At 40.6% G+C, this 17500-nt stretch overlaps 1 protein-coding gene across 5 annotated transcripts in view; it reads right to left on the minus strand.

The window, feature by feature from the left end:
• The window catches only part of Tmem196 (transmembrane protein 196), a 54216-nt gene that overhangs the window by 34687 nt on the left and 2029 nt on the right, over positions 1-17500 (minus strand). Inside the window, exon 1 of one of the 5 annotated variants that reach the window (XM_045136221.1) lies at positions 11670-12219. The exons of the other annotated variants lie outside the window; for them this stretch is intronic. Within the exon in view, the coding sequence (XP_044992156.1) occupies positions 11670-11792 (123 nt within the window). The 5' untranslated portion in view covers positions 11793-12219. Of the gene's footprint in view, positions 1-11669; positions 12220-17500 lie in introns of those variants that run through there. 5 annotated transcript variants of the gene reach the window in all.

Raw genomic sequence — 17500 nt, forward strand, 5'->3', positions numbered from 1 at the left:
CATCCACTCTTTTCTCATCCTTGACACCTGGAACTCCTCATTGACATCTCCTTGATATCCTTGAATGATATCCTTGAATCCTACATTCAGTATGGCATGCATAGTTCCTTTTCCTTCAGAAAATTTCTGAGGCATTCCTGCATCTCTTCACAGCACTGCTTCAGTTCTATTCCCAGGCACTGTCATCTCTCATCAGTGCTATAGCAATGGTCCTCAGATTATATTTCCCCTTCCTGACTCCGTCAAATCTGCTTCCCACTGAACTTGTTACTTCTGTGTCTAAAAATTATTCAGAGTTTTCCCAAGTCTTTACAAGACCTATAGTGAGTGCCATGATTCAACTTCTTTTCTGTTTTTAGCCTTGATTGGCCTCTTCTTTAGCTCCATCAAACCAACCAAATTCTTCCCACTGCAAGGACAAATGTAATACTGTTCACTTTTCCTGAAATATTATTATTCATTTTTTCCTTACTGTGTAACTCCTATTCACAACTCAACTTTCTGCCTTAATATCACTCTTCATGTAAATCCTTATTAACTTTCTGAACTGAGTTCCCATTTTAAGCTGTCATGGTACCCTCACATTTTTCCTTGTAGCATTGCAATTAAACAGTCTGTTGTATGATAGGTTGTTTTATTTTTATCTACCTACCATATTATTAGATATTTAGAAATGGCAGGGGCCTTGTATTAGTGTTACTTATTAATTACTTAGTATAATAAATCTTTAATGGATAATTGATGCATGCAAGCATAATGAATAGATGAAGCAACGAGAATTCATTCATTTTCTTGTCCCTTCCAAATATCCCTGCATTTTCTTTTCCTGACCATACTGCACTCTTTCAGTCTCTGTTAATCAGGCAAAAAGTGAGCCTCAATGTCCAAACCCTTCTATGTGCATCCTATTGAGACTTATTAAATCTGCCTCCATAAGTTTCCTACAAAGTCCTTGTTATTGTCATTCTCACTGGTATTCCCTTCATTCCATTAATTTTAATATTAAAGTTGTGAATAATGTCTTTGATTTTAATTCTTCACACTTTTGCCTTGATATTTATTCTTAAAATAAATTAACTTTAGTCATTTGTAGCCTGAAAGTCTTTGGAACATTTTAGTTCCTGTTTATTACTAACAAAGCACATAATTCAAATCCTGTCATATACCACTCTGGTTACCCAACATTGTACCAAGACTCTCTTTTCTATTTCTGTGTATTCTATCCTCAGACAACATCCTTCTGTTTGCTATTATCAAGACTTCACAGGCCATGTCTCCACCAGCCTGACATTGCTGTTCCTCCAGTTCTCTTAGTCCCTCTATTGCAGTTTAGCTAGCTTGCTAACAAAACACCTCACTCATGAAATTGCCTATCACCTTCTTCAACTACATTTGTCCATCTAAAGGACTTGCATGTACTTCGTTTGGAGCTAAGTTATTTTTACTTGTACTTAGTAGGAGGTAGTCTTGCTTAGTGACTTCACAGTGACTGTTCTGGAGGTGAACTGGGTGGTTTTGCAACATGACTCTGCCATTTACCAGATGTGTGTAGCTTGTAAAAAGTTAATTAAATCATTTTTCACAGTTTCCTCTTTAACTAGATACATGAGTCCCCACTTTTTGGAATTCTATTAAATATAAATAAAATAGTAGGCACCAACTTAAAAGAATATGGGTTTTCAATACCTATTATTGTTTGTTTTGCTCCCTCCCACCAATTTGGATCCATAGTCCAGGGTATTACCTAGGTGAAAATTATCAGCAAGTCTGTAAACTTAACCTAGTAGTTATTATATATATATATATATATATATAGAGAGAGAGAGAGAGAGAGAGAGAGAGAGAAAGAGAAGAGAGAGAGAGGAATATATATATTCCTAGAGTTTTCTAGCAAGTAAATATATATATATGTATATATACATGTATATATACATGTATACACACACACATATATATATACAAAGTGTAATATATATATATATATATTATACTTTGTATATATAATATATAAGTATATATATATATACTTAATAGATACTATATATATATTATATATATATACATATACTTTGTGTGTGTGTATATATATATATATCTACTTTGTGTATGTATATATATATATATATATACATACATATATATACATAAATACATACATACGTATGTATGTATGTGTGTGTGTGTGTATGTGTGTGTGTGTGTGTGTGTGTGTGTGTATATATATGCACTTTGTTTTACTCTATCAGAACTGTTAAAGGGATAGCTAATTAGAAAAACAAATATAGAGGGCAACAAAGGACCAGAATTTCAAAATGGATAAAATTATGTAAGAAAAATTTCTATGACATCATACTTGAACTCTAGGAGAATACTGATAGGACTTTTGTATAAGCTAGTTAATGTCTTGCCATAAACCATGAGTAGGCATTGATGAGCTACAGAGATACTTTACTCTAGTTACCAAGTTTCCTGAAGACCAACTATATACCCCCAATGCCTACCTTTTAACCTGAAAACTACCTTCATTTTGGCATTTTTCAGGTGCCTCGACCTTGCTATGTGTTTGCCACCACCAGCGTCACTCCCACATCTGTGTCACCGCCAGCGTCACTCCCACATCCGTGTCACCACCAGCGTCACTCCCACATCTGTGTCATCACCAGCGTCACTCCCACATCTGTGTCACCGCCAGCGTCACTCCCACATCCGTGTCACCACCAGCGTCACTCCCACATCTACGTCACCACCAGCGTCACTCCCACATCTACGTCACCTCCAGCGTCACTCCCACATCTGTGTCATCACCAGCGTCACTCCCACATCTGTGTCATCACCAGCGTCACTCCCACATCTACGTCACCGCCAGCGTCACTCCCACATCTGTGTCACCGCCAGCGTCACTCCCACATCTACGTCACCACCAGCGTCACTCCCACATCTGTGTCACCACCAGCGTCACTCCCACATCCGTGTCACCGCCAGCGTCACTCCCACATCTGTGTCATCACCAGCGTCACTCCCACATCTGTGTCACCGCCAGCGTCACTCCCACATCTACGTCACCACCAGCGTCACTCCCACATCTGTGTCACCGCCAGCGTCACTCCCACATCTGCGTCTCCACCAGCGTCACTCCCACATCTGTGTCACCACCAGCGTCACTCCCACATCTGTGTCACCACCAGCGTCACTCCCACATCTGTGTCATCACCAGCGTCACTCCCACATCTGTGTCACCGCCAGCGTCACTCCCACATCTACGTCACCACCAGCGTCACTCCCACATCTGTGTCACCGCCAGCGTCACTCCCACATCTGTGTCACCGCCAGCGTCACTCCCACATCTGTGTCACCGCCAGCGTCACTCCCACATCTGTGTCACCGCCAGCGTCACTCCCACATCTGCGTCTCCACCAGCGTCACTCCCACATCTGTGTCACCACCAGCGTCACTCCCACATCTGTGTCACCACCAGCGTCACTCCCACATCTGTGTCACCGCCAGCGTCACTCCCACATCTACGTCACCACCAGCGTCACTCCCACATCTGTGTCACCGCCAGCGTCACTCCCACATCTGTGTCACCGCCAGCGTCACTCCCACATCTGTGTCACCGCCAGCGTCACTCCCACATCTGTGTCACCACCAGCGTCACTCCCACATCTGCGTCACCGCCAGCGTCACTCCCACATCTGTGTCACCGCCAGCGTCACTCCCACATCTACGTCACCACCAGCGTCACTCCCACATCTGCGTCACCGCCAGCGTCACTCCCACATCTACGTCACCGCCAGCGTCACTCCCACATCCGTGTCACCGCCAGCGTCACTCCCACATCCGTGTCACCGCCAGCGTCACTCCCACATCTGTGTCATCGCCAGCGTCACTCCCACATCTGTGTCACCGCCAGCGTCACTCCCACATCTGCGTCACCGCCAGCGTCACTCCCACATCTGCGTCACCACCAGCGTCACTCCCACATCTGTGTCATCACCAGCGTCACTCCCACATCTGTGTCACCGCCAGCGTCACTCCCACATCTACGTCACCACCAGCGTCACTCCCACATCTGTGTCACCGCCAGCGTCACTCCCACATCTGTGTCACCGCCAGCGTCACTCCCACATCTGTGTCACCGCCAGCGTCACTCCCACATCTGTGTCACCGCCAGCGTCACTCCCACATCTGCGTCTCCACCAGCGTCACTCCCACATCTGTGTCACCACCAGCGTCACTCCCACATCTGTGTCACCACCAGCGTCACTCCCACATCTGTGTCACCGCCAGCGTCACTCCCACATCTACGTCACCACCAGCGTCACTCCCACATCTGTGTCACCGCCAGCGTCACTCCCACATCTGTGTCACCGCCAGCGTCACTCCCACATCTGTGTCACCGCCAGCGTCACTCCCACATCTGTGTCACCACCAGCGTCACTCCCACATCTGCGTCACCGCCAGCGTCACTCCCACATCTGCGTCACCGCCAGCGTCACTCCCACATCTACGTCACCACCAGCGTCACTCCCACATCTGCGTCACCGCCAGCGTCACTCCCACATCTACGTCACCACCAGCGTCACTCCCACATCTACGTCACCACCAGCGTCACTCCCACATCTGCGTCACCACCAGCGTCACTCCCACATCTGCGTCACCACCAGCGTCACTCCCACATCTGCGTCACCACCAGCGTCACTCCCACATCTGCGTCACCACCAGCGTCACTCCCACATCTGCGTCATCACCAGCGTCACTACCACATCTGCGTCATCACCAGCGTCACTCCCACATCTGCGTCACCACCAGCGTCACTCCCACATCTACGTCACCACCAGCGTCACTCCCACATCTGCGTCACCACCAGCGTCACTCCCACATCTGCGTCACCACCAGCGTCACTCCCACATCTGTCGTCACCACCAGCGTCACTCCCACATCTACGTCACCGCCAGCGTCACTCCCACATCTGTGTCACCGCCAGCGTCACTCCCACATCTGTGTCACCACCAGCGTCACTCCCACATCTGTGTCACCGCCAGCGTCACTCCCACATCTACGTCACCGCCAGCGTCACTCCCACATCCGTGTCACCGCCAGCGTCACTCCCACATCCGTGTCACCGCCAGCGTCACTCCCACATCTGTGTCATCGCCAGCGTCACTCCCACATCTGTGTCACCGCCAGCGTCACTCCCACATCTGCGTCACCGCCAGCGTCACTCCCACATCTACGTCACCGCCAGCGTCACTCCCACATCTGTGTCACCGCCAGCGTCACTCCCACATCTGTGTCACCGCCAGCGTCACTCCCACATCTACGTCACCGCCAGCGTCACTCCCACATCTGCGTCACCGCCAGCGTCACTCCCACATCTGTGTCACCGCCAGCGTCACTCCCACATCTGCGTCACCACCAGCGTCACTCCCACATCCTTGTCACCGCCAGCGTCACTCCCACATCTGCGTCACCGCCAGCGTCACTCCCACATCCTTGTCACCGCCAGCGTCACTCCCACATCTACGTCACCGCCAGCGTCACTCCCACATCCGTGTCACCGCCAGCGTCACTCCCACATCTGTGTCACCGCCAGCGTCACTCCCACATCTGCGTCACCGCCAGCGTCACTCCCACATCTACGTCACCGCCAGCGTCACTCCCACATCTGTGTCACCGCCAGCGTCACTCCCACATCTGCGTCACCGCCAGCGTCACTCCCACATCTGTGTCACCGCCAGCGTCACTCCCACATCTGTGTCACCGCCAGCGTCACTCCCACATCTGTGTCACCGCCAGCGTCACTCCCACATCTGTGTCACCGCCAGCGTCACTCCCACATCTGCGTCACCGCCAGCGTCACTCCCACATCTGTGTCATCGCCAGCGTCACTCCCACATCTGTCATCATTGCCTGATCGCTGCCACATCTCTTGTCACCGCCAGCGTCCGTCCATATCTATAGTCTCATGCATCTGGGAGCCTCCGATGTTGACTTGTGGCCTCTTTACTTACTTGACTCCAGTGTTGGCTAAACTGCATTCCAGAGTGACTACTTGACACATGCCTATAATCCCAGCACTAGAAAGGCAGGAGGACTATGAATTTGAAGCCAGCCTGGGCTATAGAGTGAAACCCTCTGTTCAGAAAAGCAAACGGTGGGCTGGAGAGATGGCTTAACTATGAATGCATTTGCCTGTGAAGCCAAAGGACCCACCCAAGTCGATTCTCCAGGAAACATGTAAGCCAGATGCACAAGGTGGCACATGTGTCTGGAGTTCGTTAACAGTGGCTGTAGGCCCTGGCATGCCCATTCTCTACCCCTCCCTCTCACTTCCTCTGAATCTTTCTATCTCTTTTTCAAATAAATAAAATAAAATAAAATAAATAGAGATTAAAAATCAGTATTTTGGGCTGGAGAGATGGCTTAGCGGTTAAGCGCTTGCCTGTGAAGCCTAATGATCCAGGCTCAAGGCTTTATTCCCTAGTACCTATGTAAGCCACATGCACAAGGTGGCACATGCATCTGGAGTTCATTTGCAGTATCTAGAAGCCCTGGTGTGCCCATTCCCTCTCTCCTCTCTGTCTCTGACTCTTTCTCTCTCTGCCTGTCTGTTGCTCTCAAACAATTTTTTAAAATCAATATTTTTAAAAGCAAACAAATAATAATAATACACTATAGTTAGGGGCTGTAGAGATAGCTTTATAATTAAAGCACTTTCCAGCAAAGCCAAACGACCCAGGTTTAATTCCCCAGTACCCACATAAATCCAGATGCACAAGGTGGCATATGTGACTAGAGTTCATTTACATTGGCTAGGAGGCCCTGGTACACCCATTCTCTCTCTCTCTCTCTTTCTCTCTCTCTCTTTCAACTAATGCTTCTTCATAGGCATTTACATTCATTTTCTTGTTGTTGACAATTTATTTACAATCTCCATAAATATATACTTTTATTTTGTGTTCAGCAGAGCACTATCCATCACTTCCATTTAAGCATTATTTATTCATTGTCTATATTCCTTTTAAAATTAAGTTTCAGAAGATCACTGATAGAGCTTATTGTACCACTGATAGATCCTCAGGACATGACTCAGAGCTTAGAAGGTGATAGCTCTGGCACAAGTATTTTCTGACTTAATCTGTCAGGAAAGAAAACTAAGGAAAGTGAGAGAAAAGGAACAGCAGCCTGCCACTCTAGGCTTCCCACCCAGCTTCTTCTCCATATTCCCACCATTGTTTTTTTGTTTTATTTTTAGTCACTCCAGCCAGTTAAGGTCACAGAGCTCAGGCCCCTGGTGTCATTGTTACCTACTTCAGCACTAACTTGGCCCTGTTGTCCTGACACTGGAGGTCCCAGACCTGCACTGTGCTTCTTATAATGCACTTACTTAAGCATTCTCTTTCATTATTAGAGTTACGGAACTCCATGTGCTATTGTTCTCAATTTTTAACAGTGCTCATCTTTCAGAGAAGACATTTTTTGCTTTCCTATTTATATTCATTTCTTTTCTTAGTCCATGGAAAAAACCTCACTAATTATGCAGTGTTCTTTTTCCCTAAAGCTTCAACTAATTTTTTTTTTATTTCCACCCCACAATGATGGGCTGACAGCTACATACATCATGCTTTTTCCACTCTGAAAAATTTCACAAGCATTATAACTGGAAAAGGATAAATGCATATATCTTTATCAATACAGCCAAGATTTCACACAAATATAATTAACTGCAAAAAAATAAAACACAAAGAGAAGCAATATTCAAGAGATACAAACTGTCCCTCAATTAGCACCAAGCCAGTTTGGTGGTTTAACTGACCAATGAAGCTAACAGACAAAACCAGAAAATAGGGAAATTAAATACAATAAACAAAACATCAACACAACACTTGGAGAGGGAAGAAAAAGAATAATCTTAGGGATTCAGTAGATATTGAGAGAAACCTTTTCAGACACTACAGTGATTGAAAGATGGACATAAGAACACATTTCTGAAGAAACCATTGTACATAGTATATTGCCAAACAGTTCTAAATAATACAAGTTCAAAAACATCTCAGAAAATTCCCATTGGCCTGGAACCCAGATTTTACCAAGCAAAGAATAAATGAGCCTTGAATCTCAAAGTGTAATTTCTCTATATATTCCCTGTCAGTATTCTTGTAATGTGGTATTTCTTGTTTATAATACATTCATTATACATCCTGTTCTGTTTCAATTTGGTTTTATGAGTTTTTTCCTTAAAAATACTCTTTTGTATATTGTGAGCATGCTAAGTAAACAAGCATGCTTGGTTTTGATTTCTGGGCTGTTTCTGCTCCAAAAGTTGCAAGGGAAATGTTAAGAAATGAATTTTTCATGAGAAGCACTTTGAATTGGTGATATATTTAAATGTCAATCATTCAAATCAATCTCTTTTTAATTTTTTTTTCTAATCCCCTCCTCTTTAGTTCTTCCTCTTTTCCTCACCTTTCGTGGCCCCTAAAGCCTCCTGGCATCTTCTGACTCCCACTGCACCTTACACACCAAGCTGTAAATCTGAAGCTAGGATCTGCATTCAACAGATAGCATGGTCCACCTTAAATCTATCTCATAGTCATTTTGTGTCTTATTTTGCACTACAAAACAAAACAAAAAATCCATCTTATAGATAGTAGACACAAATTAAGAAGAATTTATCTCCTGATTCCCACTTTTGATAATTTTAATGGCGTATAATAAATAGTGTGTTTCTTTCTTTTTTTTTAAATTTTTTATTTATTTATTTGAGAGCCACAGACACAGAGAGAAAGACAGATAGAGGGAGAGAGAGAGAATGGGCGTGCCAGGGCCTCCAGCCTTTGCAAATGAACTCCAGACGCGTGTGCCCCCTTGTGCATCTGGGTATCGTGGGACCTGGGGAACCGAGCCTCGAACCGGGGCCCTTAGGCTTCATAGGCAAGCGCTTAACCACTAAGCCATCTCTCCAGCCCTCTTTCTTAAATGATAAAGGCATTGAAGATAATGGTGACTCCTGGAGGGTAGTAAAGAGGGTGCACTCAATACAAAAAGAAAGAGGTATGTTACCCATAAAATCTCATTTATTTAAAGTAGCTTAAATATTTTGTATGGCATATAGAATATATGCATTATATAATTCATAACAATGTTAAAAAGTGGTGCTGGAGAGATGGTTCAGCAGCTAAGAAGTTTGCCTGTAAAGCCTAAAGACCTAGGTTTGATTCCCCAGTACCCATTTACAACCAAGTGCACAAGGTGGCACATGTATCTGGAGTTCCTTTTCAGTGGCTAGAGGCCCTGGCACATCATTCATGCAGTCTTTCTCTTTCTCTATCTCTCTCATAAAAAATAAATACAATATTTCTGTAAGTATATTCTTAACTAATTTGTATTAATGTGAAAGATTCCAGTATGCATGATTTTCACTTTTAACCATTTATTCAGTGCAGTTAATTACATTTATGAGATGCCTTGGCCATACTGATAGAGAGGGACATTTATCCAGTTTAAAATGTACATGATAGGTGTTTTGATAGGGTAAGAAAACAATTATTCTCTTGGGTACATGCCCACTTCCAGTTTGATTTGTGATCTGTTGTAATAGAGGTGAAATGACTTGTCAGTGCTGATAAGGGGATGGTTCTGCTCTTCCCAAGAATCAGCACACAGCAGATGGAAGCTCATGCAACATTATGGCAGTTTCTGAAAGCTAGCCAGGCATTGGAGTGAACTGCACCTGCACAGAGGGGCACACTGTGAACTTGTCCCCATGAAGGCACGAACGGTCTATATGCACCACATATTGCATATGTACTACAATGTCCAACTTACTGTCACAAATCACTGCCTTTCCACCTACCCTGGGTCCATGTGCACATACCCACATACACACATGCTTCTCTATGTGAATTGTATTTTTAGTTTATTCTTACTGATTTATTTTTCTGATCATACATTCTAAATTAAGTATTGTGTCTGATGAGATAAGTGGTAGAAAGAAAGTGCTTCGATTCTCAAGCAATGCACTATATTATAAATATAAAATGCCATTGATTTTAACATTAATGTCACCACTCATTTCCTCCAAATAATCCATGTGGGACAATAACTGGCAAGAGATAGGTAGAGCAAAGGACTAATTCCAGCAGTCCAAATAAAAACAATGAGAAAAAAAGCATGCATTTCTCTTTGGTAGAAAAAACAAAAAGTAAATCTACTTCCCACAATACTTACATAAAGTAAATTTTCTACATAAAATAATTTTTTCTGAAATTCTAGAACATGCACACTCAATCGTAACCATCACTATTCTCCAAATTTGTTATTGAGGTGACATGCTTGCTAAGAGAGGATATGCACCTTAGATGACAGCAAGCTCAGAGTCCAAGCTCAGTTTTATCAGTGGTCTTATAACCAGATCCTCTGAAGATATATATAAAATAATATAAATCTTAATTACATAGTGTATACCTAGGTTATATTTTTTTTATGGATAACGGCAAAAGAATACAATCCAAGTTTGGGGTCAGACATGGTTATTGAATATTTAACACATATTGAATACTTGTGTAAAAATATTAGATATAATTTTAAAAAGAGGTAGGTTGAGTAGCATTGCTCTTTTCAGATGAATTTTTTCAATGAGATTGTATAACTCACTTAATTTTAAATAATACTAAACTCTGAATTGAAAGCTCCCAACTTCACTATCCTTTGTTGTCTCTAGTATCCTGATACTTTCAGTAAAATGTACAGTTTTTATTTTCCACATGCTATACAACTGTGAGAATAACTGGGAATGAGCTTATAAATCTATTATCAATCAGAAAGACACTCAAAAGAGGTGGTTAGAGTTGGGGCACACATGGATACTTACATATGTACATATATACATTCTCCTCTCAAATCTCATTCAGAATGTCTTTGAGAGTGAAGGCTGATGATTACCTTGCATTTGAACTGTAATGCCTGAGTCTACTGTGTTGGCCTCATGATCATCTGGTTGCACCAAGTGCAGTTCTCCAAGCCTAGCTGAGAATCAAGGGCAGACTAGTCTTGTCATTCCCACAGGATGCTTTCAATGCTGCTGATCCAGCCTATCTGCTTTACTTTCCAGCTTCCATGGAGACACATATCTGCCCAACTAAGGCTGTTCTAGGTTTCCCAAGCACTCCATTTTATTGTTTCTCCCACCCCTCCATGACTTTAGTCCTAAGAATAACTTTGCTTAGCATAAGTTCTTTTTAGTTTTGATTTTTTTTTTTGTTGTTGTTTTATGTTTTTCGAGGTAGGCTCTCACTCTAGTCCAGGCTGACCTAGAATACACTATGTAGTTTCAGGGTGGCCTTGAACTCACAGCGATCCTCCTATCTATCTCTGCCTCCAGAGTGCTGGAATTAAAGGCTTGCACCACCACACCCAGCTCATAATTTCTTTCTTATATCTGCCTCATGGGAAATTGCCTGATCTCCACACCCAGACAAAGCCCCACATCTGTGAGGAAGTTATATTAGGGCCTTCACTGATACTTCTTATTTATTTTGTTTAAATTCATTATTTTTATATTTCTGACTTGTCCTTAAGTTAGAATCATTTGACATGCATCATTTAGGTGTTTGTTTTTTTTTTTTTTTAAATCAAAGGCTAAGCCTTAAAGGGTAGGAAAACTTTACCTCACATATATTAAGACAATGTAATTGTGGTAGCATGTGGACTGGGCTTGTTGATTGATGGACTGTACCAGTGTCTTCTGTAAAACAGATAAAAGGTATGATTGGGACCTGGCCTTCTGCCATCCTGCCTCACTCATATATTCAGTAATGGAGAGCAAATAATGAAGTCAGGTCTCAATGAATGTCTTTTTGTTTTCATGAAAATTTCCAAAGTTCCACACAATGCAGTAGCAAAAACACAGGCTCTGCAACAAAGTTGCCAGGCCTTGTTACTTACTCATCTCATTAAACTTTAGGAGTAAGTTCTAGGTGAGTTCTTAGCCCATTTAAATGTTATAAACTACTGGATGTTCTGAAGAGAAACAGCAATGCATATGGTAGTAAATCTGTGGAAATTAGATAGCCATTAACAATAATAATTCATGTCTGGTATTAGTTTGCAAAGTAATTAGAGCAAGCCATTATGCTTCCCAAGGTTATTTATCTAAGCATTAATATTATTTTTTTGCTTGGCTCACACAACTTTTTCTAAAAATAGAACTGAATTAGGCTGCAAAGACTAATTTGCCTGCAAAGCCAAAGGACCCAGGTTTGTTTCCCCAGGACCCATGTTAGCCAGCTGCACAAGGGGGCACATGCGACTGGAGTTTGTTTGCAGTGGCTGGAGGCTCTGATATACCCATTCTCTCCCTCTCTCTCTCTCTCTCTCTCTCTCTCTCTCTCTCTCTCTCTCTCTCTCTCTCCCTCTTTCTCTGTCAAATAAATAGAACTGAAGTAATAAAACTTGGTATTGCATCTCAGTAGCCTTAGTACTGGTGCTAAGAAATTAAAGGCACTAATTAAGGGTGTAGTAGTGATTGCCAAGTATTGTGATGATAACACAGAACTGATGTACACATGGATGACACAAGATATAATATACATTGCTTCAAGTACTAATTGGGTGGTTCAAGAAAAATCTAAAATATTATTTTTTTGTTACCAGAGACATCAATTTGTACTTTTGTTTTGACTTTCTAAGAAATACTTAAATAGTTCTAAATATTTTCTGAGGATTTTGTTTTGTAATAAAAATAGTGGACCTAACCACTATTGGATTTGTTTAATATATATGGTTGTCTAATTGATCTGATTACTGAGTATCTTTTTGGTAGTTTTGACTTCCCTCTCCCACCCACTCAAAAGCCAACAAAAAGAGTGGTGTTTTAAAGACAGCTGTTTCCCATTCAGATTTGGGCTGAATATTTATGTGGTAGCTTTCCTTATAGATCTTTTGTTACATTTTTGTATTTGGCTATATATAAACCCCAATTAAGTCAAAATCTTATTGCATGTATACTACATACAAATAACACAAGAATAGTCAGTCTAAGGTTGACCTAGAAATGTTGAGAACTAGGACACTCCTAGTGAAGTCTAGAATGCCAGCTGTATCTTTAGCATGAGGGTGACAGAGGGGGAAGGTAGCAGTTGAAACACACCAAGCACCCACTGTGTGCTGGGGTCAGGGCCAACACATTGTAAGCATAATCATCTGATCATCTCAACTCCACAGAATTCCCACCGCACTATGAATGAGGAAACATGATGTATCCACCACACAAGTGCCATTGAGGGAGATGTATGAATTCAATCTGATTGCCATTCCGTTTGACTGATATGTGTGTGTAGATCAGACTGCATTCATGAGAGAACTGCATGGTTTTGTACCTCACAGAGACAGGTAGCCACACATTCTTTTCTCTTTTCTAGGACCTGCTCAGTTACACTCTACAAACTATTATCTATTTATCTGAATGTTGATCATTTGGGATGTTGAGCCACCTAACTATAGATTGGTAACCAAATAATTTCACTACAATGCTCAAACAAAACCTTCAACTATTTTGACCAGCTTGGGCCTAGTCATCTAGTAAAAGTGTTGCTATTTGATTTTAAAAGGATAGTCGATCTCTCCTACTCTCTTTTGTTCTCTTACTCTCTCATTTCTTCTATCTCCTGTGTCTATTAGCATTGATCGTCTGAAAATCTGAAATCTGAAAAGCTCCAAAATCTAAAACCTTTTGAGTGCTGACATAGCACTATCAGTGAAAAGTTCCTCGGTTGAGCTCATCACCACATACAGCTCACAGCCAAAAGGCAAATGCACTAAAATACTGTATAAAATACCCATGGATGTCTGTACAGGGGTAGAGGAATTTTTTATGGGTTTTATTTTAAGACTTGGTTCTAAGTTGGCTCATTATATGTATACACAAATATATACAGATCAAACTCTGAGCAAGCAAGTCTGAAAAGTGGTATATTTCTGGCCTCAAACATTTCAGAAAAGGGATTCTTAAGCAGTCTGGATGGGGGGAGGGACATGTTTGAAGATATTCATAACTTATTTCTATAATCAAAATTAAATTTAAAACAAAACACAAATGTACATATGTATTTTTTTCCTAAGGACAGGGGAAGTATTTACAACTCCTGATAAGGATATGAATCTCTAATATATTTGACATTGGAGAAAATGATATTTTATCTGGGTAGAGACAGTCTTAGCTTCAAAGCATGTATATTTTAAGTAATGGAGAGTTAACAAGTTTGCTCTTTTAATTTTCATTAAATCAATTTGACAGATTTTAATATTACAATTAATATTGCTATTTTGGAGTAACTTACACCTGTACATAGCACCTTTGTTGTGAATCCAAATATATAGAAGTGAATTTTAATGAAGACTTATGGCTGGCAGAGTTGTTGCCATGGTGAACTGAGAGTCTACAGAGTAGGTATGCATCTATGTTGATTGTGCTGTAAATTTCATCCAAGCAAAACGTTAAATTTACCAAGCCGATAACATTATGATCTGGCTATCAAGTTATTCTAGAAAAGTGAGTGAATGAATCACTTAACTTTAAATGGTGTAAAGAAAGTCTTAAATATTTCAAAAAGCACTGTTTTATTTGCAAGAGTATTAGGGTTAGAAAAATTTGATACATTAGATATAACAGAATGATTATATGATATAGATGGATGAAATTAAAGCCAGATAAAGTCAAATACAACTCAGCCTCAGAATGTACTGAACACCACCACTGGATTTCTGAATATCATTTGAGACTAACAAAATACTTTTCCATGGCTCATGGATCTGCATACTACTAAACCTAGTTCCTTGAAGATGACACACTAGAGGCTGGGATGAAGTGATGTCCACATAGCAACTTGGAAGCACAACTGTGTCTGTTAATTCTATGTTGATGTCTCACACATTGATTATATTTCATATAATTTCAAAAGTAGCTCACTCAATGGTTCATCCAATGTAATCTAACAGTTACACTTCCTGGTTTTGTGGTTTCATTGTGACTTTACTGACTATACCAGAATCTAGGAATAAAAAATGCTATAGACCCTTTAAGAAATTATAGATAATAGATCTTTTCTTTGTAATTGCCCACATCATTAAGACTGATCACAAGAAATGCCTGTCCTAATTATGAGATGACCTGGAAAAAACACCTATGTGGTATTCATGTTATGCACTTTAAATCCTTTATCTCAGTACTATTTTATTTTTCAACCACTTATTAAATGAATCTTTGGGGCCAAATAATCAAACTAGCTTACTAAAATATTAGTGCACTTGCCCTAGGTCAAAAGCTTATGATTTCAGATTTTCTCTACATAAAAGTAATCCTTCATAGTGCAGCTTTTATTTCCATCAGTTGTAAATATAATTCAGATATTTGTAATAATGATGTTAATGTTTTAAAGCAAAGCTTCATGCACTAATCAAAACACAGTCTGTTGATACTGTGTGTATCCTGACAGGTTAGTAAGATCTCATTTGGTACTCATAAGTAACATTGATTTTAATTCATTAATTTCCAGAGAGGTTAATATTTATTATTATTTAATAATTATTATAATTTTAAATGAGATTCATTCTGTATCTTCCTGAGATCTTTTTGGAGAGTTAAACAGTGATATTATTTGTATGATTAAAATATAAGGAATCAATTTCCTCAGCCTGGAATAGTGCACCTCATACTCTGGGCCCAATCCCTCCGTCTTTCTCTCACACACCTAAGCCCAGGAAAAAATGACAATGCTTATACAACCCATTCCATCATTGGTTTTTCCTTCATTTCTGCTTGAGGAAAAGGCTCTCTCTTCTCCTCACACTCTCATCTGTGATGGTGGGCACCCTATCCTGGATGGTCCCACGTACTCAGGACTACCTGTGCCTCATGCCCTTTTCTGAAAGAGTATCATTTAATCCCCCCCAATTAACAACCTTATTTTATGAATGAAGAAGCTTTGGTTAATCATCCATATGGGAAGTGGTAGATCTGGGATTTGCAGGAAGTTTGGCTCCAGATTCTTCCCTATGGCATATTATTAGCGTTGTGATACATTGATGTCAACTTCAGTAAGCCTTCAAGATAAATACAAAATGATACTTTTTCCATGTATGTTTAATTGTCCATGTCAATGTTCCTGTCCTCTTTTTACCTCTCAGCTCTCTGAGGTCACTCTCTAACTTCTTACCACTGCAGCTAGTGATGTATACATCTTGTTTTGTGTTAGATGATACCCTTTTGGAAGCAAGGCTCTGACTCATCTTTACAGTCTCTATAGTAAATAGTAAAATGCCTTTCACAGGCCAAGTTCATTTAACAGTGAAGGAATGAAAACATAAGTCAAAACACATCACAATGGAATTACTAAAACAATTTAAAATGATCTACGTAACCAGTCTACAGTGAAAAACATAATTATACCAACTAAGAATTGTTGCAGTGATTATGATTTTTTGTGTCAGGTTTGAAAAAGTGAATGGCTGCTTATTTATTATATTTTCAAGTTTACTCATTCAGTTGAATGTACTGCTTGATTTTGCTGAATCAGTAACAATATTTAAAACTGTTGTTCCAGGAACCAAGGTGCATTTTGCTTACTGTAAATAACCTGTCAAACTGGAAATCATTGTTTACAGTAATGACTCTGCCAATATTACTGGTTCATCTTCTTTTCCCTTAGATGATTTTGCTTTCTTCTCATATGTATACATATGTTGGATTTATCTAGACAACATTAGCAACTTTGAGATGAGAGAAAAAAAAACACTGAATAATTTTTTACACAGTTCCAAACTAAAATAGCTCTTTTAAAAATTCATTAAGATAAAATGGACATGTTAAGATTATTAAAAGTAAACATGTTAACTCAGTCAATTTATTGAGTTTTAACAGGTAGGAGTAACTTGAATAGTATCTGATCCTGGAAGTTCTCACGCCACCAAGAGGTCTTTGGCTCCTCCCTTTCTTTACATGTCGCCATTGTGCCTTTTGGACAGTTGTGCAGTAGAAGTTTCTGAACTTATTAGTTCTGCCTATGTAATAACAACCCCAGCTTTCAAAATAATTATAGCAAGTTGTATAATTATCAGTTATCAAGGGTGCATTTTATCCTTGCATACTCAAATTATGTATATATATATATACATCTCAACAAAAATCACATAAAGAACAGTATATTAATTGGAGGATTGATGCAAACTTATTGAATTCAGACCAATGTTTCTTGGCAGAATTCAACACTAAGCATTAAATATTCTTTTCCTTTTTTAAGTTCTGCAATTTAGAAATATGTTTCTCACCTGGAAAAAAATATGAAAGCCCATGATCCAAAGCACAATTTTACTAGTACTAAGAGTACTGAACGTCTCTTAATATGAATCACTTTGGCACTATTTTCCTTGAATTCCTAAATGGTCATTTAAAAAGCATAAGCCTCAAGTAATGAAGCCATAATTGTTAAATCCAATATGCATC

This window comes from Jaculus jaculus, chromosome 16 (assembly GCF_020740685.1).
Source record: "Jaculus jaculus isolate mJacJac1 chromosome 16, mJacJac1.mat.Y.cur, whole genome shotgun sequence".
Taxonomy (NCBI): domain Eukaryota; kingdom Metazoa; phylum Chordata; class Mammalia; order Rodentia; family Dipodidae; genus Jaculus; species Jaculus jaculus.